The sequence below is a fragment of the Mobula birostris genome, chromosome 13 (assembly GCF_030028105.1).
Source record: "Mobula birostris isolate sMobBir1 chromosome 13, sMobBir1.hap1, whole genome shotgun sequence".
Lineage (NCBI taxonomy): Eukaryota > Metazoa > Chordata > Chondrichthyes > Myliobatiformes > Myliobatidae > Mobula > Mobula birostris.
This window is the reverse complement of record NC_092382.1, coordinates 32,338,496-32,365,696: the sequence shown is the minus strand read 5'-3', so window position 1 is coordinate 32,365,696 and position 27,201 is coordinate 32,338,496. Positions and strand designations below refer to the sequence as shown.

The window sequence follows — 27,201 nt, the reverse complement described above, 5'->3', positions numbered from 1 at the left end:
GAGACATTGACCAAGATGACATGCAATTTTGACAGCATCCTCTTTTCAGACACCACCGTGAGAGAGTCCAGTTCCATCCCCACAATATCACTGGCCTTACGAATGAGTTTGTTGATTCTGTTGGTGTCTGGTACACTCAGCCTGCTGCCCCAGCACACAACAGCAAACATGATCGCACTGGCCACCACAGACTCATAGAACATCCTCAGCATCGTCCGGCAGATGTTAAAGGACCTCAGTTTCCTCAGGAAATAGAGACGGCTCTGACCCTTCTTGTAGACAGTCTCAGTGTTCTTTGACCCGTCCAGTTTATTGTCAATTCGTATCCCCAGGTGTTTGTAATCCTCCACCATGTCTACACCGACCCCCTGGATGGAAAAAGGGTTCACCGGTACCTTAGTTCTCCTCAGGTCTACCACCAGCTCCTTAGTCTTTTTCACACTAAGCTGCAGATGATTCTGCTCACACCCTGTGACAAAGTTTCCTACCGTAGCCCTGTACGGTAAGATCAGAGTAATATCCTGGTGGATATGGGATGTTGTGACTTTCTCTGGTCATCTCTACACTGAGAACCTATGTTGATAAATGTAATATCCGATACAAATGAACGCGGTTGATTAACTGTGTACTTACAGTAAACTTGCACGTAGGTCTCTCCAGAGCCACTGCTGGCTGGGTTGCTGGCGATGCACTTGTACGTCCCTGCGTCGTTTCTGTTAACACTGATTATAGTCAGTTTCGCCTTGTCGGGAGATGTAAATATCCTTCTGTTTTCCCGGATGGGTTGGTTATCCTTGAACCATCTCCGTGTCTGAACAGTGCCCGACGCGTCACAGCTCAGTGCGATGGTATCGAGGTTTTCCAGGGGAGTGGAATCATTGGTCACCACAGTAACTCCAGTCACTGGCTCTGTAATTGCAATTAAAGTACAAATGATTTTTACAGCTGGTTTTATCTACACGGTCAGAATATTTCTGTGTCGCCAACTCAATATCGTCGTTATTCCTATCTCTTATCCCCATCTGTTTCTATATCAGGTCAGATTGCAGACTGAATGAAGCTCAGGCAGAGTTTAAATTTTACTGCTGTTACGTAGGGGGACTAACTAACTTCGCTATAGTTTAATTGTCCTTTGGAAAAAATGGGAAAAAATGCTGGTCTCCCCGTATCCTCTGTCTTTATACATGTTATTCGATTACAAGATTAGTCCTATAATATTGTAGGCAACACTGAATTACGGCGGAAAAAATGTTGCCGGGAGCTTGATGTCCAAGGATACATATTGTTTCGAAAGGACAGGCAGGAAGACGAGCGGTCCGGCGTTGCTCTGTTGGTAAAGAAATAAATTCAAATTATTAGAAGAGGTGAAAGTGGGTCGGAATGTATCAAACCGATGTGCAGAGAGCTGTGGAACTGCAAGGGTAAAAAGTCCCTGATGAGAGTTGCGCAGAGACCGCCAAGCAGAATAATGATGTGGCCTAAAATTACAACGTGGAATAGAAAATGCATGTCAAAATGAGAATGTCACAATAAGTCATGGGGGATTTCAATATAGGCCTTCAGGGTACTGGGAAAAATATAGAACTTTTGAATTATGGTCCATGGACAAATAGAGAGATAGAGGCATACGCAGACGGAATAGATCGATAGGTACATAGATAGATAGATAGATAGATAGAAATATAAATAGATAGATAGGTCGATAAATATATAGAGGGATAGATCGGTGGATGAATGGATAGATAGATAGATAGATAGATAGATAGATAGATAGATAGATAGATAGATAGATAGATAGATAGAGGGATAGATCGGTGGATGAATGGATAGATAGATAGTTAAGCGGATAGATGAAGCGCTAATCGGGTGTCAGGTCTGCAGAAAACCTACAGCAAATCAGTCAATGACAAATCTCATGATTTTGCTGTGGATTAAAAATGGAGAAATAACATGATAATTAGTCGGTTAGGTTGTGAGAAGAACGTACAGGTATGTTTGGACACATGACGAACCTCCCAATCCATTGTATTCAGACGTACTGTTAAATATCTCAGTGGGTACTGCATCCCAAAGCTGATTCATATTCATCTGCCGTCAACTGTCACCATTTCTTTCGCAAGTGTAAATCCTGTGGCTCGATATAATATCTTCCCCTTTTCAGTTCATTGAACAGTTCTCCACCGCTGCCCAGACGTTCAATCACACTGGTGTTTATGCTTGCAGAGTTTCAAACAGGGAAACACGGAAATACATCAGAAGAGCAAGGAAGCCTCACATATACACCTCTTGTGATCTGAAACTGGCGTTGGAGTTGACGGTGCTCAGTGTTTTGAATCCGTGGTCGGTTAAGTACTCCTCCTATCAAAGCCTTCCAGAATTCCGCCACCTTCTGTTAACACGAAACGAACTCAAAACCACGCCAAACTGCGGGATGTATCTTACTAACCTTCTCTTGAAATTCATTGCATGACAGATGCACATTTCCTGACAATGTTTTCACAGCTTCCGAGAAAAAGACATGCCCAGTACATATGTTGCGCAATTTTGGAAACTGCATCAGCTTTCTACTGCCAAAACGACAACGGTCTGCAAGCTGTAATAAGATCTGGTATTTCAACATCTTTGCCTCTGATCCCAACATGCATCATGAGCAAATCAGTAGCTGATTCTGCAAGGGCATTGTTAGAGTCAGACAGGACTCCTTTATCCCGCAAAATATTCTAGCTGAGCTAGTCGCATTTACTCGCCTTCCAGTCTTGTTCATTTTAGCCTCCCGGCCTCTGTACCAGGGGCGTCCTTGGGGACGGCATCAGAGAACTGGAGATACAGCTCAGTGACCATAGTCTGGTCGGGGAAAGTGTGGAGGTGATAGAGAGGAGCTATAGGCAGGTAGTCACACTGGGGCCTCGAGGACATATAAGGGTAACAGTCAGGAGAGAGAAGGGTCAGATGTTAGAGAGTACCCCTCTGGTTGTGTCCCTTAACAGTACTCCTGTTTGAGTACTGTTGGGGGCGGGGGGCGTGGTTAGCCTACTTGGGGGAAGCAACAGTGGCCTCTGGCACAGATCCTGGCCCTGTGGCTCAGAAGGGTAGGAAAATAAAGAAGGCGGCAGTTATAGGGGAGTCTATAGTCAGGGCGTCAGACAGGCGATTCTGTGGATGCAGGAAAGAAATGTGGATGGTAGGTTGCCTCACAGGTGCCAAGGTCTGTGATGTTTCTGATCGGGTTCCCCATATTCTGCAGTGGGAAGGTGAAAAGGTGGAGGTCGTAGTACATATAGGTACCAACTACCTAGGTAGGAAACGAGACGAGGTCCTGAAAACAGACTGCAGGGTGTTAGGAAGGAAGTTGTGAAGCAGGACAGCAAAGACAGTAATCCAATCGTTGTATCATCAGCAAATTTGCTGATCCAATTTACCACATTATCATCCAGATCATTGATATAGGTGACAAATAACAATGGACCCAGAACTGATCCCTCTGGCACACCACTAGTCACAGGCCTCTGCTCTGAGAAGCAATCCTCTACTACCACTCTTTGACTTCTTCCATTGAGCCAATGTCTAATCTAATTTACCACCTCTCCATGTATCAACCAACACACATCAATGTTTCTGGTGAACGCAGCAGGCCAGGCAGCATCTCTAGGAAGAGGTACAGTCGACGTTTCGGGCAGAGACCCTTCGTCAGTACTAACTGAAGGGAGAGCTAGTAAGAGATTTGAAAGTGGGAAGAGGAGAGGGAGATCCGAAATGATACGAGAAGACAGGAGGGGGAGAGATGGAGCCTAGAGCTGGACAGTTGATTGGCAAAAGGGCTTTGAGGGGATCATGGGACAAGAGACCCAGGGAGAAGGAAAAGGGGGAGTGGGAGAAAAAACCCAGAGGTTGGGCAAGGGGTATAATCAGAGGGACAGAGAGAGAAAAAGGAGAGAGAGAGAAAGAATGTGTGTATAGAAGTAAATAACGGATGGGGTACGAGGGGGAGACGGGGAATTAGCGGAAGTTAGAGAAGTCAAGCTGGATAGTCTAAAGATAGATATATCTCACGGACCAGATGAAATGCACCCTCGTGTTCTGAAGGAACTAGCTGTGGAGATTGCAGAGGCATTAGCGATGATCCTTCAAAAGTCAATAGATTCCGGAATTGTTCCGGAGGAAGGGAGGATTTCAAACGTCACTCCGCTATTTAAGGAGGGGCCAAGGAAGCAAAAAGGAAATTATAGACCTGTTATCTTGACATCGGTTGTTGGGAAGTTGTTGGAGTCGATTGTGAAGGATCGGGTAACAGAGTACCTGGAGGCATATGACAAGATAGGCAGAATTCAGCATGGATTCCTTAAAGTAAAATCCTGCCTAGCAAACCTATTACAATTTTTTGAGGAAATTACCAGTAGGCTAGACAAGGGAGATGCAGTGGATGTTGTATATTTGGATTTTCAGAAGGCTTCTGTCAAGGTGCCACACATGAGGCTACTTAACAAGATAAGAGCCCATGGAATTACAGGAAAGTTACATACGTGGATAAAGCATTGGGGCTGATTGGCAGGAAACAGGGAGTTGGAATAAAGGGATCCTATTCTGGTTGACTGCCGGTTACCAGTGATGTTCTACAGGGGTCCGTGTTGGGGCCGCTTCTTTTTACATTGTACATCAACGATTTGGATTATGGAATAGATTGCTTTGTGGCTAAGTTTGCTGACGATACGAAGATAGGTAGAGGGGCCGGTAGTGCTGACGAAACGGAGAGTCTGCAGAGAGACTTGGATAGATTGAAAGAATAGGCAAAGAGGTGGCAAATGAAATACAATGTTGGAAAGTGTATGGTTATGCACTTTGGGAGAAGAAATAAACGGGCAGACTATTATTTAAATGGGGAAAGAATTCAAAGTTCTGAGATGCAACGGGATCTGGGAGTCCCCATGCCGGATACCCTGAAGGTTAGCTTCCTGGTTGAGCCGGTGATGAAGAAGGCGAATGCGATGTTGGCATTCATTTCTAGAGGAACAGAGCATAGGAGCAGGTAGAGTATAGAATCATTTGCCCATCAGATAGAAGGTACAAGAACCTCAGAACTCGCACCACGAGGTTCAAGAACAGTTACAACCCTTCAGGCATCAGGCTCTGAACGAAAGCGGGTAACTACACTCACTTGCCCATCCAGTGATATGTTCCCACAACCAATGATCTCACTGTGCGGACATTTTATTTCGTCATTTCATATTCTCAATATTTATTACTATTTATTTATATTAGTATTTTCACAGAATGTTGTCTGGTCCACTCTCGTGGATTGTTCATTGATCCTATTATAGTTACTAATCTGCAGCTTTACAGATTGTAAGTGAAAGTTTAGCAGCCCGAAAAGTGGGAATTGGCAGGGTTCACGAAAGAAACCATAGAAACCGTAGAAACTACAGCACAGAAACAGGCCTTTTGGCCCTTCTTGGCTGTGCCGAACCATTTTCTGCCTAGTTCCACTGACCTGCACACGGACCATATCCCTCCATATACCTCCCATCCATGTATCTGTCCAATTTATTCTTAAATGTTACAAAAGAACCCGCATTTACCACCTCGTCTGGCAGCTCATTCCATACTCCCACCACTGTCTGTTTGAAGAAGCCCCCGCTAATGTTCCCTTTAAACTTTTCCCCCCTCACCCTTAACCCATGTCCTCTGGTTTTATTCTCCCCTTGCCTCAGTGAAAAAAACCTGCTTGCATGCACTCTATCTATACCCATCATAATTTTATATACCTCTATCAAATCTCCCCTCATTCTTCTACGCTCCAGGGAATAAAGTCCCAACCTATTCAACCTTTCTCTGTAACTGAGTTTCTCAAGTCCCGGCGACATCCTTGTAAACCTTCTCTGCACTCTTTCAACCTTATTTATATCCTTCCTGTAATTTGGTGACCAAAACTGAACACAATACTCCAGATTCGGCCTCACCAATGCCTTATAGAACCTCATCATAACATTCCAGCTCTTATACTCAATACTTCGATTAATAAAGGCCAATGTACCAAAAGCTCTCTTTACGACCCTATCTACCTGTGACGACACTTTTAGGGAATTTTGTATCTGTATACCCAGATCCCTCTGTTCCACTGCACTCCTCAGTGCCTTACCATTAACCCTGTATGTTCTACATTGCTTTGTCCTTCCAACGTGCAATACCTCACACTTGTCAGTATTAAACTCCATCTGCCATTTTTCAGCCCATTTTTCCAGCTGGTCCAAGTCCTTCTGCAGGCTCTGAAAACCTTCTTCACTGTGTACTACACCTCCAATCTTTGTATCATCAGCAAACTTGCTGATCCAGTTTACCCCATTATCATCCAGATCACTGTTGTAGATGACAAATAACAATGGACCCAGCACTGATCCCTGTGGCACACCACTAGTCAGAGGCCTCCACTCAGGGAAGCAATTCTCTACCACCACTCTCTGGCTTCTTCCATCGAGCCAATGTCTAATCCAATTTACCACCTCTCCATGTATACCTAGCGACTGAATTTTCCTAACTAACCTCCCATGCGGGACCTTGTCAAAGGCCTTACTGAAGTCCATGTAGACAATATCCACTGCCTTCCCTTCATCCACTTTCCTTATAACTTCCTCGAAAAACTCCAACAGATTGGTCAAACATGACCTACCATGCACAAAGCCATGTTGACTCTCCCTAGTAAGCCCCTGTCTATCCAAATGCTTGTAGATTCTGTCTCTTAGTACTCCCTCCAATAACTTAGCTACTACTGACATTAAACTCACCGGCCTATAATTTCCCGGATTACTTTTCGATCCTTTTTTAAACAACGGAACAACATGAGACACTCTCCAATCCTCCGGCACTTCACCCGTAGGCAGCGACATTTTAAATATTTCTGCCAGGGCCCCCGCAATTTCAACACTAGTCTCCCTCAAGGTCCGAGGGAACACTCTGTCAGGTCCCGGGGATTTATCCACTTTAATTTTCCTCAAGACAGCAAGCACCTCCTCCTTTTCAATCTGTACAGTTTCCATGGTCTCACTACTTGATTCCCTCAATTCCATAGATTTCATGCCAGCTTCCTTAGTAAATACAGACGCAAAAAAACTATTTAAGATCTCCCCCATTTCCTTTGGTTCCGCACAAAGCCGACCACTCTGATCTTGAAGAGGACCAATTTTATCCCTTACAATCCTTTTGCTCTTAATATACTTGTAAAAGCTCTTTGGATTATCCTTCACTTTGACTGCCAAGGCAACCTCATGCCTTCTTTTAGCCCTCCTGATTTCTTTCTTAAGTATTTTATTGCACTTCTTATACTCTTCAAGCACCTGATTTACCCCGTGTTTCCTATACATTTCATACAACTCCCTCTTCTTCTTTATCAGAGTTGCAATATCCCTTGAGAACCAAGGTTCCTTATTCCTATTCAATTTGCCTTTAATCCTGACAGGAACATACAAACTCTGCACTCTTAAAATGACCCCTTTGAAGGCTTCCCACCCACCAATCACATCTTTGCCAGAGAACAACCTGTCCCAATCCACGCTTTTTAGATTGAGTTTTCTACCAGTTTTTTAAAAAAATTATTAAATAACCAAGAATCATTTTTTGCTTTAGCTTCCTAATCCTTACATTTTATCTTCCTGGGTGCATTCACTGCCGTCTCGTAATTTAAAGAGCTCTGATATTCAGACGCGTGTCCTTCCTTCTACTGGAACAAACGTCCTGTCTATTGTGCACTGGGCAGTTGGTGCTGAAGAAGTTGCACATGGCAGCGAGATGCAGTGGATGTTGTATATTTGGATTATCTGAAGGCCTTTGACAAGGTGCCACACACGAGGCTACTTAACAAGATAGGAGCCCATGGAATTACGGGAAAGTTACATACGTGGATAGAGCGTTGGCATATTGGCAGGAAACAGAGAGTGGGAATAAAGGGATCCTATTCTGGTTGACTGCCGGTTACCAGTAGTGTTCCGCGGGGATCAGTGTTGGGGCCGCTTCTTTTTACATTGTACATCAACGATTTGGAATATGGAATAGATTGCTTTGTGGCTCAGTTTGCTGACGATACGAAGATAGGTGGAGGGGCCGGTAGTGCTGAGGAAACGGAGAGTCTGCAGAGAGACTTGGATAGATTGGAAGAATGAGCAGAGAAGTGGCAAATGAAGTACAATGTTGGAAAGTGTATGGTTATGCACTTTGTCAGAAAAAAATAAACGGGCAGACTATTATTTAAATGGGGAAAGAATTCAAAGTTCTGAGATGCAACGGGACTTGGGAGTCCTCGTACAGGATACCCTTAAAGTTAACCTCCTGGTTGAGTCAGTAGTGAAGAAGGCGAATGCAATGTTGGCATTCATTTCTAGAGGAATAGAGTATAGGAGCAGGGATGTGATGTTGAGGCTCTATAAGGCGCTGGTGAGACCTCACTTGGAGTACTGTGGGCAGTTTTGGTCTCCTTATTTAAGAAAGGATGTGCTGACGTTGAGAAGATACAGAGAAGATTGACTAGAATGATTCCGGGAATGAGAGGGTTAACATATGAGGAACGTTTGTCGGCTCTTGGACTGTATTCCTTGGAGTTTAGAAGAATGAGGGGGGACCTCATAGAAACATTTCGAATGTTAAAGGCATGGACAGAGTGGATGTGGCAAAGTTGTTTCCCATGATGGGGGAGTCTAGTACGAGAGGGCATGACTTAAGGATTGAAGGGCGCCCATTCAGAACAGAAATGCGAAGATTTTTTTTGTTTAGTCAGAGTGTGGTGAATCTATGGAATTTGTTGCCACGGGCAGCAGTGGAGGCCAAGTCATTGGGTGTATTTAAGGCAGAGAATGATAGGTATCTGAGTAGCCAGGGCATCAAAGGTTATGGTGAGAAGGCAGGGGAGTGGGACTAAATAGGAGAAAATGGATCAGCTCATGATAAAATGGCGGAGCAGACCCGATGGGCCGAATAGCCTACTTCTGCTCCTTTGTCTTATGGTCTTATGGTCTTATGGTGTGGACGTCCCTAAAGTCAGCTGTTTAAAATAACTCTACCGAGTTACCGCCTAATTGAGTCATAATTGGCACTGATCAAATGTATTTTCACCCACAAGGTCTACACCGAACCTCGGCCATTACGATCTTAAAACTAAAGGAATTCTGATCATTCTGAGATCTTGTAGCATATGTACGTTACGGAAAAAAATGTGCCGAAGCTTGGATATTGGGTAATTGTGTTCCATTTATTACGACGAGTGGGAAGTACAAGCTGGGAAACCCCCGGCCGGAGAGCATGTTTTCAGTTACAGGAATAGAATTTAAGGGATTTCTAAGAGACAAAGTCTACCATCATTCTGATAGTCAAGGCTTGATCGCGAATGGTCAGTGTGGTAATTCTGCGGGTCTGACAAAACGTTTGGATTTGCTGGGGTTCGGTGTAGCTAGAACAGTGGATTTTGTCCACATGGTCTTCAGTAAGGCCTTTAACAAGGTTCCACATGACAAATTCATCTGCGTTAGGGGGATAGCGATACACGATAAGAGGGAGATATTTGAAAGGGGTCTAAGGAAACGTAACACAGAGGGTAATAAGCACCTGGAATGAGCTCCCTGATGAAGTGGTCCAGCTGAACACAGTTGCAACATTTAAGACGAACTTCGATAAACAATTGGAGCGGAATGGTTTGGAATATTATTGACCGAACGCAGCAACTGCGAATAGCAAGGAGATGCAGGGGTCGGCATGGACATGTTGGGCCGAAGGGTCTGCTTCTTTGCTGTTTTAATCTTTGACGCCATGGCGTTTTGAAATTTCACATTTCAAAAACAAACCCGACAAAATGTCAAATCAATGGAGCTCGTGAAGGAGGAAGAAGGAAACAATTCACTTCAGGCAAGGGTGACTTGGCAATGAGAAAGATGATGCATAATCACTGGCAAACACAGAACAGAAATACTGACAACAGTTTCTAATATCATCCAGAGAAACTATCGCTACTGAAATGATCCAAAGCTCAGTGTTCGTGTTAATGTTTTGGAGCCAATGGGAATTGTTTCACACAAAACCGAACAGATATAAATTGGGGTTCGTCTTAAAAGCACGTGTTGCAAGCCCCACACGGCGTAATGACACGGATCAGAATATCTCACTCAGCACCGGACTCTACCTTACCAGACGCTGATAATTGAAGTAAAAAATAAACTCTGAGTTTATAGATACACAACTCAGACACTTTACGACCACGTCTGGGGAGAATACAAACTGTACCACAGAAGAAATAGTTTCGTGTAGTTGAGCTGGATTGTTGGTTTGCATTGCAAAAAGCCCACACGTAAAAAACAATGCTCGGGATAAATCGACAAATATGAGGTTCTGTCCAAATTATTATGAAAGGACCATAGGTGTCTGGAAAAGCCGAAAAGGGGCAAATCGTGTTTGACCCCGCCCCGTCTGCAGCACATTCTGATTTGATGGATTTTTCTGGAATGACCTCACTTTAAGGATACTTTATCTCGTCATTTCATGTTCTCATTATTTATTTACTATTTCTTTATATTTGCATTTGCACAGTCTGCTGTCTTGTCCACTCTCGTGATTTTTTCATTGGTCCTGTTATAGTTACTAATCTACAGCTTTACTGAGTACGAGTGAGAGTTGGGCAGACCGAACAGTCGGACTGGTAGGGTTCACTACAGGCCAGGTTCTGCGTCCACAGTTAGCGGTCATCGCCGATGCCTGTCCGAGAGGATCTCCAAACTAAATCTAATGCAAGACTGTTTCGTTCACCCGGTTTAGTTTTAATTCAGAACGAATTCGTCATCCAGCAACGAACAGTAAAGGTTATATTGTGTTATATCACACCAGGAATAAAATGGAAATTACAGTCCGAGATCGCATGACTGTGTATAACTCTGTCTCACTTACCAAAGACACGCAGAGTGACGGCCGCTGAGAATTGGGTGCCACTCACTGGAACCATATTCACACGGTATTCCCCGGTGTCTGACATCTTCACGGACTTCAGCAGAAACGACCTGTTGGAGGTGAATAAAACACCCCGCAATGTGTAGGCATTGTGAAAAGACGCGGTGTGACGGATCCACTGGGCGATTGTTTTCCCTTTAAATATCCAGCTTCCACTGCTGATCACGGCCGACGGCCGCACTGAAAAGAGCGCACCACCCCCGACGGAGACATTTATCTGGCTGAACTCCACGAGAATGGTAAACTCACCTGTGAATGAGAAAATCGTGTGAGTGAAAAGCGACAGACGCGGAGAGACTCGAGAACTACAATTAGCTCAATCAGCAGAGATTATCACATCGTCTCTTATAACCTGTCTTTCCTTCCTCCAGTGCACGTCACTCAGTTCATTGTCTGACCACTAAAGATACAACAGAGTGCTCCTCACCAGTGGTTATGCAGAGATAAAGAACGAGCGCTGCGAAGGGCAGTCCCGACATCCCGACAGAGAGCAGCGCCGATCTCTGTTACACTCGGAGACTGAGCCGCACTTCCGGGTTTGCGGGGCAGATAATTGGATTCTGACGTCACAAGCGGCAGCGCTGATTGAATCAGAGAATCTGTACTTTGCTCAGATCTGAATCAAACCTTGTGTGCTGTTCCCCAACTATCTGCTGCTGTGTTGAATCCGATTATGATCTCAAAGGTAGTTTCTCTCACCCGGCGACATGAAGTGATAAAGAGAGAGTAAACTGAACGTCATCCACGCGATCACGAGAGAGCAGCGACTATCTCTGTTGCATTCGTGGACTCAGCCGCATTTCCTGGCCTCGGTGCCAGATCCCGAGAATCCACTGTGTGAAAAATGGGAGCTGATTGGATCGCAGAGCCAGAAGATGGAGATTGAAGGAACCTAAAACGCTGAGAACACACACTAATCCTCACTGGAGGGTCGGCGGCGATTCGGGCCAGCAGCTGTAAGCTCCTTCTCAGAGAATCTCTGCTTGGCGTCTCATGTTTATACATTCACACAGGAAAGCACGTCATCGGCTGAATCCTATTAGATGACTGAAGAGATCTGGTATTGGTGTGTCACCAAGACTGGGAAGTGGAGAGCATTCTGACTGTGGTCATCGCCGTCTGGTGTGCAGGCTCCGATGCACAGAATCGACAAAGATTGCAGAGGGTTGTATATACAATCACATCCATCACAGTACAAGCCCCGCCATAATCCAATCCGTCTATAAAAGGCCGTGACTCATTAAGGACCATCACCACCAGGATACGCTCTCTTCTCATTATTACCAACCCAAGAATATACAGGAGCCGGAAGACAGACACTCAGAGATTTACCTCCAGCCTCTGCAATCAAATGTCTCACGGTCCATCGACCCACGAACACGTCCTCAAAATTAATCTTTAATTTGTTTATTCGTTTACTTGTTTGTTTATTCCTTTATTTGTTCATTCATTCGTTCGTTTACTTACTTAAATATTTGGCAAACTTTAGTACATGCATTACTTGCGGTGTCTATGGCAACGATCATGATACACACTCCCTGTCTCGACCAAATAGGTGCAGAAGGATTCACCATGCTGGAACGGCCATGACGGAGTGAGACATTACTACCCTGGTCTGGCTTTGGTTAAGCAGGCTTGGGCTGAACAAGCTTCAACAATCGCAGGGCGGATGCTCTGAGTAAGTTATCGAGAACGTTTCGAGTAAGTATTATATTTTTCTGATAGTACATAGCTAGTGCGCTGAACAAGAGGAGGCCGCAACATACTTGGACGAACGCAGGCGAATGCTCGAAGTAAGGAATTAAGTTTGTGGTAAGTTGATTTCTTTTGACTAGCTAGTGCGCTGAGAACAGATGCGGAGTCAGTGTTCTGCTCCTTGTGTGAGATTTAGCGAAATTCAGATGCCACCTCTATCCCGCATAAATACATCAGCACAACGTACATCGAGTGCAGCTCCTGAGGGACCAACTTAAGGAACCGGAGCTGCTGTTCCGTGAGCTTCGATTCACACGGGAGCATGAGGAGCTGATAGGTAGAAGCTACAGGACGGTAGTCACCCCGAGATGAAGGAGGTAGTCTCCCGGGTGACTGGCAGGAGAGGGGAAGGGGACAGGCAGCAAGAGCAGCGCCACCCTGTGGCCGTACACCGCAATAATAGGTATACCGCACGAGATAGGGTGTCTGGGTTGCTGGGACGCGGGCATTACCAGGAAGAAGGTGGCCCAGAAGCGAAGGGTGAAGGAGAAGTGTTTGAGGAATTCCTCAATCAGAGGATCAGGACACCCATTCTGTGGACGTGGAAGAAACACCCGGTTCTGCTCCAACTCATAACGTCGGAGCACCATGATGAGTTTATCATGAAAGAGACGCTGCTACTCTGTTCTTATCTGATGCAGCCAAGCGGTCTGCCTGGTGGACTGAGAGCTCCTCGGGCTGGAACGCGACATTCAGAGTGTGGGAGGTGAGCCGTTTCGGTGAAACGGAGACTAGTGTAGTGCCGCAAGGGTCTGATTAGGAACAGTCAACGTGGATTTGTAGGTGGAAGGTCATGTTTGACAAAACTTGCTGAATTTTTTGAAGAGGTTACTCGGAAAGTTGACGAAGGTAAAACGGTGGATTTTGTCTATATGGACCTCACTAAGGCCTTTGACAAGTTTCCACACGGAAGGTTAGTTGGCTATTAATATTGAAGTAGTAAAGTAGATTCTAGAGTGGTTGGATGGGAGCTGCCAGAGAGTAGTGGTGGATAACTGTTGGTCAGGTTGGAGGACGGTGTGTAGTGATGTGCCTCAGGGATCTGTACTGGGTCCAATGTTGTTTGTCATTTATATTAATGAGCTGGATGATGGTGTGGTAAATTGGATTGGTAAGTATGCAGATGGAACTAAGATAGGTGGCGTTGTGGATAATGAAGTAGGTTTTCAAAGCTCTCAGAGAGATTTGGGTCAGTTAGGAGAGTTGGCTGAAAGAGAGTGGATGGAATTTAATGCTGATAAGAGTGAGGTGCTACATTTTTTTTTAGATTGGATTGGATTAGATTCAACTTTATTGCCGTTGCGCCGAGTACAGATACAAAGCTAATAAAATGCAATTGGAATCTGACCAGAAATGCAAAGAATAGTGTTATTATGAAATAAATGCGAAAATCGTGCTACAGCACACAAATATAAAATTACTGAGTCAGTACAACATGGATGCAATGTTACTTTGCCGTGTGATGAGAGGTTCAGCAGTGTCACAGCCTCAGGGAAGAAGCTCTTCCTGTTCCTGCTGGTGCGGGAGCGGCGGCTCCTGTAGCGCCTACCGGATGGGCAGAGAGTAAGAAGTACATTTTGGTAGGACTAATCAAAGTAGGACATACATGGTAAATGGTAGGGCATTAAAGAATGCTGTAGAACAGAGGGATCTAGGAATAATGGTGCATAGTTCCATGAAGGTGGAATCTCATATGGATAGGGCGGTGAAGAAAGCTTTTAGTATGCTGGCCTTTATAAATCAGAGCATTGATTATAGGAGTTGGGATGTAATGTTGAAATTGTAGAAGGCATTGCTAAAGACAAATTTGGAGTATTGTGTGCAGTTCTGGCCACTGAATTATAAGAAAGATGTCAATAAAATAGAGAGAGTTCAGAGAAAATTTACTGGAATGTTACCTGGGTTTCAGCACCTGAGTTACAGGGAAAGGTTGAACACGTTGGGTCTTTATTCTTTGGAGCGTAGAAGGTTGAGGGGGGACTTGATAGAGGTGTTTAAAGTTATGAGCGGGATAGATAGAGTTGACGTTTATAGGGATTTTTCCATTGAGAATGGGGGAGATTCAAACAGGATAACATGAGTTCAGAGTTAGGGGGTAAAATTTAGGGACAACGCGAGGGGGAACGTCTGTACTCCGAGAGTGGTAGCTGTGTGGAACGAGCTTCCAGTAGAAGTGGTAGTGGCAGGTTCGATGTTGTCGTTCAAAGAAAAAATGGATAGATATATGGACAGGAAATGAATGGAGGGTTATGGTCTGAGTATAGAACAGTAGGACTGGATGAGAGTAAGCGTTCGGTATGGACTAGAAGGGCCGAGATGGCCTGTTTCCGTGCTGTAATTGTTATATGGTTTATAACAAAGTCTTTGGATAATGAAGATACCAAATATTGTTTCAAGCTTCCAATGTTTGAAGGAAATTACACATAAAATCCAGAGCACATTACACTCATGTTAGGTCAAAGTGCCTTCAGATCTCGCGCCACCAGATTATGTATGAAGATGTGTCGAATTGGCGATTCCTGAAACAATCGTTATGAAAGAACGGTGAGAGAGATTGACAAGGTAGGTGCTGAAAATTCAAACCTCTATAATTCTACCTCTCTTTCAAGTTCGCGAACCGGACACGTGAAACGGTCACTAATATGATCGATAAACACGAGACTTGGAACAGACCGACTGGCCCCTTCATTCCGCTCCACGAAGTGTGAAGCTCGCTTGCAATCTGATCTTGGTGTCACATTCATTTTCCGGTCTGTATATCATCAACTCCAAAAAGGCCGATGACTGATGAGCTTTCTCTCGAAACACGGCATACTCAAGGAGGGCCGCAACTTGCCAGCCCCCACTACACTCCCACAAACACAAACACCTTTAGAGCTGTCAGTGATAGAGAATTACAAGGGTACACAGTACTCCGTGAGTACAAACACCCCCACGACTGCATTAAACGTCAGGAACACTGAAGCTAAACACTTTGACTTGTTCTGCATACCCTCACCCTCTAAGTCAGACCGACGCAGGATCTCACATGAAATAAATAAATCCTTAGCAACGGCAAATGCGCAGCAGAGATGGGGGACCCGAGAAAATCCGCAAATGCGGGAGATACAGATTAACACAGAAAATGACGGAGGAATTCAGCAGGCGAGGTAGCAAACATTCGGTGTGAGACCATTCATCAGGACTGGAGGTTCGAAGGAGTCAGACTGAGAAAGTACGGGAAGTGGAGGAAGAGGAACACGGTGGCATGTGATTGGCAAAAAAGAGCAAGGGGGAGGGTGAAGTAAAGATCTGTTAAGTTGATTTGTGGAAGAGATAAAGGGCAGGGGAGGTGGGGCTGTCTAATTGGAGAAAAAATAAGACGGTGGGAGAATGGGAAGGCAGAGGAGAAACAGAGGGAGTTTATGGGCAGGTAAGTAGATAAAGCGAGAAAGGGAAAACGGAATGGGGAATGATAACGAAGAGGGGATCAGAGAAGTGTGAGGAATTCAACAGCCAAGTTGAGGACAGATCAAATTTTGAGGCGAAGTTGGTGATATTTTTGCATCACCACGGGCGCGGGAAAAGCCAACAATGCAGTAGATATATTGAGTCAGGAAAACTTCCCGAGCACACCAAACGAACGATACCCCCGATCTAAGTAGATGGCAGTCAATATTATGAAATTTCAAATCTCCCGTCAGGAAAAACCCTATCATCATTTAACCCTTCCAGAATCTGCCTCTCTATTTGCTTCTCGATATCCCCGTTACGTTTAATGGGTCTATAAGAGAGATTTTGCCTCTTTCCTGTTTCAGCTTTCTGCCTGCACTGCCTCAGAATATAATAATTCCATGATTCCTCGTTTTCTGGAATCCTAGCAATATCCCTGATTAGCAATGCCACGCTCCCCCTCTTTTACCTCCCTTCCTGTCCGTTGTGAAATATATAAACCTGGCACACTCACTCTTCCTGCCCCTGAGATATACAACTCTCTGTAATGTCCAGAAAGGCATAGTTTCACGTATTGATCCGCGCTGTAAGTACATTCGCCTTGTTTACGATAGTCCTGGCATTAAAGTAGACACATCTCAAACCATCAGGCTCAGTGTTTCCGTGTTCTATCATCTGCCTATCCTTCCTCACCATCTCCCTGCTAGCTGCCGCTACTTGTGCGCCAACCGCCCGATCCTCTGTCTCTTCTCTTGGTCCCCTCCGAAAATGCAGTTTGAAATCTCCCCATTAGCATTACCCTCCAGAATATTCGATGTACGTGGTAATCGTGATTTGGACGGTTTGGGATTGTCGCAGCTGTTCCAAACAGATGGCGGCCAAGGAAGCATTTTTCCCCATTCTTCCAGACTGAGAATCGGGGGAATTTCTCAAGAAAAAGAAAGATTAAAAAAAAAAGGTGGTTCCTGCGTTCCCGATGCCGAAATAAATTTGGGTGGACAAAATGATCTGGATGCTTTGAGTCTAAAGACAACTGGGAGCCTGGATTAGATGGGCTGGAAAACACATAGAAACAATGGTGTCAATCTGATTTACGATTGAATTTTGTGACTGAAAATAAGAGCATAAACTACTCTGGATTGCTACAGGTTTCATTCAATCGCATGAGGAAAATGTAAAACTGACTACCTACAGTGTCTGGATAAAGCATTCATCAGCCTTGAAAGTTTACATGTTTTATTGCGGTAAGCATTTAATTACAGTCGGTTTAATTCGGCATTTTTTGGCAGTGATCACACTGATCAGCAACAAGAACAATCAAAAATATCCCTGCATGTAAAAAGTGAAAATAGATATCTAAAAAGTGGTGTAAATTAACTGCAATGCTGAAGGCAAAATAACATATTATATAAGTATTTACTTCTCCCACCCTTAATATGACACGGCAAATCATGACACAGAAATTTGACAGTATCAGCAGTCACAGAATTAGTTAAACGGAAGTCTGTTTTTGGAGACTTCTGTGCAGTCAAATTGTTTCAATTGATTGCAGGACAAATCCACCATGCCGCACTTCCGGGTTTGCGGGGCAGATAATTGGATTCTGACGTCACAAGCGGCAGCGCTGATTGGATCAGAGAATCTGTGCTCTGCTCAGATCTGAATCAAACCTTGTGTGCTGTTCCCCAACTATCTGCTGCTGTGTTGAATCCGATAATGATCTCATAGAGCGTGTTTCTCACCCACCGACACGGGGAAAAAAAGAGACAGTAAAGTGAGCGTCATCCACGCCATCCCCAGAGAGCAGCGTCTGTCTCTGTTCCCTTCGGAGACTGAACCACATTTCCAGGTCTCCGTGCCAGATGTTGAGAGCGTGTTACGTGAAAACCCGGAACTGTTTGATTGGAGAGCGACAAGCAGGAGAATAAACGAACTTAACAGGCTGTAGGAACAGAAGGCTATTCGCCCCTCGATACTCTACTGTCATGTTTTACCAGCTCACGCGGCATTTTCCTCAAAACTGCACTCCTCTGAAATAAATGGAATGGTTGAGTGCTGTCGCCGCACGTCAGCGGCTGCATTCCATTAGGTGATTGAAGAGACTTGGTGTTGGTATGTCAACAAAGACTGGGAAGTGTACGGACATGCAAGATGGAGAGAATTCTGACTGTTTGCATCACTGTCCAGTGTGGAGGCTGCAATTCACAGGGTCGACAAAGATTGCAGACAGTTGTATACACAATCACATCCACCACGGTACATGCCTCACCATAATCCAGGACATCTTGAAAACGTGGTGCCTCCAGGAGTCCAGGTCCATTATTGAGGATCATCGCCCTCGGCCTATGCCGTTGTCTTATTGCAACCTTTCGGAATATGCACCCGTCCCATTGGTACCATCCAGAATATGCTCTCTTCCCATTAGTTAGAACCGGTCTATGCTCCAGTCTCATTAGTGCCATCCGGGATGGTAGTAAGGCTCCCGTATCCTTACTACCATCCGGGATATGCCCTTGTCTCATTACTACCATCCGGTAGATGCACTTGTCTCAATACTACCATCTGGGATATGCTTTGGTCTCATCACTACCATCCCGGATATGCTCTTCTCTCATTTCTACCATCCGAAAGATTTCCAGTCTCATTAGTAGCATCCGGTAGATGCACTTGTGTCATTACTACCATCCGGGATATGCTCTGGACTCATTACTACCGTCCGGGAAATGTTCTTGTCTCATCACTACCATCCGGGATATGCTCTCCTCTCATTACTACCATCCGAAATATGCTCTACTCTCATTACTACCATCCTTGGTATGATTCCTTCTGATTACTACCATCCAGCACAAGCTCTTCTCTAATCAGTAACATCCCTGATATGCTCTAGTCTCACTACTGCCATCCGGGATATGCTCTTGACTCATTACTACCATCCGGGAAATGTTCTTGTCTCATCACTACCATCCTTGGTATGATTCCTTCTGATTACTACCATCCAGCACAAGCTCGTCTCTCATCACCACCATCCCGAACATGCAGATTTCTGAACTGTCCGTTGACCCATGAACGCGACCTCACAATTTCTCTTTTATTTGTTTGTTCATTTACATTGTTGTTGATTTCTTTATTTAGTTGCTCATTCGTTTGTTCACTTATTTGAATAATTTGTTTATTTTATGTATTTATTACCTATTTCTGTTGTCAGGGCGCGTCACGCAGCCTGTCGTTTATGGTAGCAGTGATACCAATTGGCCACCCCGATGTAGAAGGATTCTCCATTGTTGGAACGGCCATTGCTGGAGCGGGGAATTGATAGAGTGGGCCGCCTTTAGTTAAACAGGCTTTGGCGCGAGCACGCTTGGACAGAGTTAGGTGCATGCTCGAGGTAAAGAATGTAGAGTCTAGTAAGGTGATTTCTCTTCACTGTTATTGCGTAACTAGTTCACTGAGAATAGATGCAGAGTAATTATTATATTCCTTGTGTGAGATTTAGGGAAATTGAGAGTCCACCTCTAACTTGTACAAATACATCAGCACAACATGCATCGTGTGCAGCTCCTGAGGGACCAAGTTAAGGAACCGGGGTTGCTGTTCGATGAACTTCGACTCACACGGAAGAATGAGGAGGTGAGAGATGAAAACTACAGGAAGGTAGTCACCCGAGATTAAGAATGTAGTCTCATGGGTGACTGGGAGGCGAGGTGAAGGGGATAGACAGCCAGAGCAGCGCCACCCTGTGGCCGTACCCGTCAATAAAAGGTATTCCGCTTTAGTTGGGGTTGTTGGGTTGCTGGGTTTGCAAGTTACCAAGAGGAAGTTACTGCGACTTGTTCTGTGGCTCAGAAGCGAATTGTGAAAGAGGAGTAGAATATGATGTCAGAAAATAGTATTAATAGTAAGATTTTGACAGTATAGAGGATCAGAGGAATCTTGGGGTCCGAGTCCATAGGACGCTCAAAGCACAAGCGCAGGTTGACTCTGTGGTTAAGAGAGATACTGGTGTATAGTCCTTCATTAATCGTGGTATTGAGTTTAGGAGCCGAGAGGTAATGTTGCAGCTATATAGAACCCGGACGAGACCCCACTTGGAGTACTGTGCTCAGTTCTGGTCGCCTCACTACAGGAAGGATGTGGAAACCATAGAAAGGATGCAGACGAGATTTACAAGGATGTTGTCTGGATTGGGGAGCATGCCTTATGAGAATAGGTTGAGTGAACTCGGCCTTTTCTCCTTGGAGCGACGGAGGATGAGTGGTCATAGAGGTGTATAAGATGATGAGAGGCATTGATCGTGTCGATTGTCAGAGTCTTCCCCCACCCCCCCCCCACCCCCAGGGCTGAAATGCTGCCACAGGAGAGCGCAGCTTTAAGGTGCTGGTGAGTAGCTACTGAGGAGATCTCAGGGGTAATGTTTTTTACACAGATAGTGGTGAGTGCGTGGAATGGGCTCCCGGCAACGGTGGTGGAGACGGATACGATAGGGTATTTTAAAAGACTCCTGGATAGGTACATGGAGCTTAGAAAAATAGAGGTGCTAAGTGTACACCCTAGTAACTTGTAAGGTAGGGACGTGTTCAGGACAAATTTGCGGACCGACGGGCCTGTATTGTGCTGCAGGTTTTCTGTGTTCTGTGTTTCTATGTTCCTATGAGTGTAATAGTAATTGAGGAATTCCTCAATTAGAAGATCAGAACGTATAATCTGTGCACATTGAAAAAAAAACGGTTCCGCTCCGAGTCATACGTCCGAGCACCATGATAGCTTTATCATAAAAAGAGGCACCGCTGCTCTGTTCTTAACTGATGCAGCCACGCGGTCTGTCTGGTGGACCGTCAAACTGTGCAATCGAAAGTAAACAAATACCAAAACAAGAGATAGGTTGTTAATGATGATGATGGTGATAATGGAGATGATTGAATGAGCCTTGCATGGGTAAGTTAGCTGAAATGCATATACACTACATCCAGTGTTCCTCCTTCACCAATCTGGTTTGTTGCATCCTTTAATAATTCAGTCAGGTTCCTAAGGCACAACCTGCCCGTGACAAAGCCACGCTGACTATCCCTGATCAGACTGAGCCACTCAAAATGACCATAAATCCTGCCTCACGCGATCTTCTCCAATATCCTGCCCACCACTGAAAGAAGGCTCACTGGTCTATTATTTCCTCGGTTGATTTAAATATTCCTTCATTCATTTTTGTCCTCCATTTACTCATTTATGTGCTTTGTCTGTAAGTCGGTTTGTTGATTTTGTAGCTACGTTCGCCTGAAGAACAAAAGGGACGATTCTCTCTCCACGCCACACCACAGCGTGCGGAAGGACAGATCGGGTCTGTATTTTGCAGATCATTATAATTGGCAAATGACGCCTGAGTTGTTGACAGCGAGACCTGGTCTGACTGCCATACTACAGTTGAAGGTGTACGTTCAGTATTACTCATTACAGAGACAGCATACGATCTCGATTTCTGTTGAAAATGGGCCACACCACTTCACGATTCAGCTTCAGAGTCTACCTGTGGCAGATATCGTTACAACCCTGAAATTAATTGGTTCTGTCCAGTCAGTTCCCAATGCTGACGATAGATGGCGCAATGGGACAGACTATGTGCAGACTGGACAGGGCTACGCCAGCGAGTCAGTACTCAACGTTGAATGTAGAAATTATACTTGCCAGGTTGAGAACAGAGTAACCATGGAAAACAACGGCCTTTCTGCAAAGATCAGTGAACAGGGCAAATGGAAGTTTCTGTCGATATTCCGCTTCCAACCATCGCTTCCACTTCTCAACAACTTTATATTGCAGTTTTCGCGCTTTTCTTTTCTGTATACTTTAGTCGTCAGAAAAAAAAAACTGCTTTTCAGGCACAGTGAATGTGGAACAGGGTAACAGATATACTGGAGCTCCTCAAAGGGTTTAAGTCAAGATCCCGGACATGTTTATGTCAAATTTCCGGTGATCTTCATTTAAATCTACATCGGATAAGCTCTCATGCTTTCCAGAGCATTTCAACTCTTCATTTAAAATAATGGAGAACCACGCCGGTTTATCTGCCTCTGTCGCACAGGGACATTCCTTGCCCATGCTTGTAAGCATTATTGCCCCGCGCTTCTCTTCACACCGACAGCTTCATTTGGAATCACCACCGACTGTGCAGTTTAGCTCCTGAAGTTTTCAGAAGTAGATTTGTTTCTCAGGGTACAGACCTCCGAGCAGTGCGGACGTGACTCCACGAAGTGAAGGAATCGATCCGTTTATGAATGAATTTCAGCCGCTGGACATACTGAGCAAACCAAACTTGAATCAAATTCAATTAAGCAGCAGAGAAAAAAAGAGGCCAACAGAATAAAACGCGTCTTCTCCATGATTTTGTAGAATTATAACCGGGAACTCCTTTTCATAAATTCCAATTCGTTTGCCCTTCAGGCTAATACGTCGGTCATGATCGGAACTTGTTCTACAGAGTCCCGGCTGATATGACTGAGTTGCAGTAGAAAGGAGTGATTCCATTCCTCTTTCAGTTCTATTTGCAGAGTCCGTGCCTCATGTCAATGTGAACATCAACTATTGCGGTCCTCAGGAAAACAACGGTAAAGTTGTATTCACTTGTGACGTTAAGGTCACAATTCAGATAAAACATGGTTAGAAGACATCTAACCGAACCAATATCTCTGATTTCAGAAAAACCTAATCTGAACATAGTCCGTCTTAACAGAAATGACACAGAAAAAAATATAGACGTACTGTCAGTATTGATTACAGCAGCGACAGTGCAGAGATCTACCTGCAAGTTAATCGTAGGTACGCACGTAGCTCATTAAATTAGTTTGCATTCAATATTACCGATCACAGAATCAGTGTAGAATCTCTATTTCTGTTGCAGATGGGCCAAACAACATCAGGATTCAAACACAGTGGCCGGTTGTCGCAGACACTGTCACATGCCAGAAATTAACTTGTTCAGTTCTCGATCCTGACTATAGATGGCGCGATGGAGCAATTGATCAGCAGACAGGACAGGGCATCGCAGTGATTTATCAACGTTGACAGTTGAAATTATACTTCTCAACACAGCAGCCTATTTGTAACCATCAGCTTGCGCCTAAATAAATGTTCCTGTTGATAACGACGACTCAAACGTAAACGTCCACGTATTTTTTTTTTGTTGCAATTTTTTAATTTTCATGCTGTGGTCTTCTGTCGACTTCTGTTACCAGAGGTAAAAAAAAATGCAGTGAATATGGAGCAGAGTTGCAGATACGATGGAGGGTCTGGAGTGATTTATTTAGAAGGCAATTTGTGGAATTTAATATCTACACTTAAGACTAAGGCGAATATTATTTCATGTTTCCCAGAATACAGAGAACTAAAGAGCAGGTAGAAATATTCGGTTAAGATTATGGAGTGCCATGTCGGCTCATCTGCTTCAGTACCCGAGGGACATACTGTGCATGCTTATAAGCAGGATCACTCCAAGCCGTTCTTCACAGCAGCAGCTTCAGATAACATTATCACGTATTGTTGAGTGAAATTCCTGATGTTTTGAGAGGTAGATGTGTTTCTCAGCATACAGAACCCCGAGCGGTACAAACCCGACTTCATGAAGTTGAGAAAACAACCAGTTTGTGAATAAAGTACAGCCGCTGGAAGTACTGAACAAACCAATCTTGGAGCAAGTTACCCAGGGTATAAGTAACATAACGTTAATGGGGAGAAACATAAACTGCTGGAAACACTCAATAGGTCGGGCAGCATCTGTGAAAGGAGAAACAGGGGTTGACATCGCAATGCAGGATGGGAAGGTGGGGAAACAATAAAGCGTCAATAAATTGTGAGATGAGCTTTCACCGGAGAGGGAGGGTCATGTGTGCAGCAGTTCTGACAGAGGATCTTCGACTTGAAATCTTCACAGTTTCTGCGCCACAGAGGCTACCTGACCGTCTGAGTCTATTCCGGGATCACCTTTTTTTAAAAAAATATTTCCATCAATTCCAGCGCGTGCGTTGTCTTAAAATTCAGTTAATTTTAATACAAATGTGAACGAAACGAACTCTCAGGTAACCCATCCTGCTGGGGGATCCCGCTTTTTCAGGCGAACGATGCTTAGGTCACCGGTAATGTGGTCTCCCAATTCAACGCGGGTCTCAGCGACATATAGGTGAGCACACGGAGAGCACGGAGCACAGTACTCTATATGACCCCAATTCACTCACAGGTGGGTTGTCGCCTCACCTGGGAAGATCGTGTGGGACCCTGCATGGAGGCCAGGAAGGAGGTGAAGGGGCAGGTCTTGCACTTGTTCCGCTTGCAAGGATAAATACCCGGAGGGAGATCAGTGGGGAGGGACAAATGGAGAAGGGAGTCGCGCAGGGTGCGATCCATGCAGAAAGCAGATATTGGGGTGGTGTGGTGGGAAAGATCTACTTGGTGGTGGGATCGCGCTGGAGTTTGAGGAGGTTCTGGACAATTCTGTGGTGTAAGCGGAGTCTGGGCTCTCTGTTTTGCCATTTGCCGCTCCAGTTCCACATAAACCTTTCAAACGTCAGGTCCACATTTCCCAATCAGGAAACGTCTGCCCAGACTGAACTGTATTTCACAACTGTAATCGTTGAATAGGTTCATGTCAGTCACTCTGGATCTAAAACAACTAGAGAACGTTCAAAAATGAGGAAATGACACTAAATCATGGATAATTTCTCTGTCTCTGAAACCCCAGCCTCTACACCACTCCCTCTCTGAAACGGCAAGCATTCTATTCACACCCTCCCTGTCTCTATAAACACTTTTATCCCGCGCCCCTCCGACTCTGTGACCGCTCCTGCCACAAATCCCATCCATGTCTCTGTAACCACCACCCTCCAAGCCAGGACACTGCTCGGCTGTCGATAAATCCTCCTACCGCTACACCCTCTCGTCTGTAAATCCGTCAAGACCCTACATCCATCCATCCGAACCTCCTCTCTCCTTTACCGCTCGCTGCTTCTGAAACACGCTGCAAGCACGACACATCTCCCAATTTCTGTCCCCTACAACCACCTGTCTCTGTATACACCTCAATTGCTGCTCCCATCGGAGTGTCCGTAACCCTCTCCGGTCCCAATAACCTTCCCCATCTCTGTAACGGCTTACACCGTTAATGAAATATTTCAGATTCCTTGGGAGATATGGACATTCTGGTGTGAAGATGTATTTTTAACCACTTTCGTTACGATTTGTGGATGGGACCCAATTGTCAGATTGAATCGGTTGTGTTTGGGAAGTTCTGCTCAGATTTTGGGAATCATCTATCCAGGATGCAAATTGAGGGGGGTCACTGGGAGGGAATTAACGAGGAGATGAATACTGCTCGAAAGGTCGGTGTGGTGAGTTGGGGCGGGATTGGAGGTGATGGGGAACCGGGACAGAAGTGTCTGGGGTAGATCTTTGTGAATGGTTGGGGAGGGCCGAGGAACCGAGTGGTTCCTTGTGTTGCTGACTCCGTGTGTACATCCGGCATCAGATGTTGTGGACACTGGGTATAAAACAAGGCTGGGGACAGGGTCTCTGATCTGACAAAACAGGATTAAGCGCGCCAAAGGTTGACATTCGCGAGCTGCTTTTCCATTCTTTTTCTCACAATTCAGGGCTCGTTGAATTGAGCTCCGGAAGTGTTTGTTACACAATACCAGTTTGCTCAGAACCAACTTTAATTACTACACAGGATGGAGCCGATTGCAGCTGCAGAAATCAGATCCACCGCAACCTGATTAACCCTTTATGAACGGCCAGAGTCTCATAGAGAGGGCGGAGAGCGAGATTGAACACTGGACTCTGCGGCTGCGCCACTGCAGATCACATTGGTCTCTGATCTCCTGTCAGTGCTTAGTTTCCGAGTGTCATTTCTTCCTCGAATTGGCACAAATTACTGTAAGGACACGCCGGTTCAGGCAGTAGCTGTGGACAGAGACACTGTCCGCTTTTCGGATCCGAGATGAAGGCACCAGGACCCAGAACATCAACTGGTTCTCACACCCAGAGATTTGGCAGTGATCTTTAACACACTTTAACACACCGAGTGAAACAACAGCCGGCATATCCATGACCCCACCCACACTGGATATTCTCTCTACCCTCTTCCCCACCCCATTCCTTCGTTACAAGCTTGAAAGCACGTAGCACCAGTCACAAGGACAGAGAGGAGACATGTTTAGCGATTTAGTGTTCACGGTTTCATTGTCCATTCAGAAATCCTTCTGTGGAAGGGCAGAAAATGCTCATGAAATTTTGCCTGCGTGTCTGCTGTCTCCATGCTTTTGTAGCTCCTCCTTGATTGTGGTAATTCGAAGATAGGAAAGGGATAAATGTTCGATAGTTCGGGGCTTGAGGGCCAATGCAAAAGGTGACGGAAGATGAGATCTGGAGCTGATTAGCTCTGATCATACCGGAAGTTAGGGCAGGGTAGAGTGGACAAGTGGCCTTCGTTTCTTCCTGTTTGCTTGTTCTCGTCTCCCAGGACAAGAGTAAGGTGGAAGGAGATTCAACATCTTTTTTACCCCCAAATTAAGACGACTCCACCGTCACTCATACCCTTTTTGAAAGATTTACATGGCTTTGCACTGTTGGTATTTTAAAGTATATTTATAATGAATGAAGTTTTTTATTTCGCCCCTTTCTCCAGCCGCCTTCTGGAACAGCTGCAATGTCTCTGATGCTGTTTTCCCCGCTGGGTCCATTCTAGGGACCCTCTTGATACACGGAGGACAGACTAGATTTTGGTACTGTTCGGCAGATGGATTTGACCAGTTACAGATGAAGTCACCATCACTGGCGTTTCAGTTTGACCTGCTCCTCCCGCCCGGCATTCTTGTCCTGGCGTCTTGTCCTTTTCTTTTCCAGTCTTGGTGAAGGGCTCTGATCAGCAACATTGTCCATCAAATATATGCTGCAGGAATTGCTGAGTTCCTCCAGCACTCTGTGTTTGTAAGTGCTGTGGAGCGCTGGGCGTGTGTAAACAACTCTCAGATTATTTAATGAAATGCGTTCGACAATTTACAACTATCG

At 45.0% G+C, this 27,201-nt stretch overlaps 1 protein-coding gene across 1 annotated transcript in view; it reads right to left on the bottom strand.

Moving 5' to 3' along the window:
- Positions 1–27,201, bottom strand: part of LOC140206693 (cell adhesion molecule CEACAM7-like) — a 56,795-nt gene that overhangs the window by 5,853 nt on the left and 23,741 nt on the right. The window contains exon 3 of the mRNA XM_072274847.1: positions 634–909. Within this exon, the coding sequence (XP_072130948.1) occupies positions 634–909 (276 nt within the window). The remainder of the gene's footprint in view (positions 1–633; positions 910–27,201) is intronic.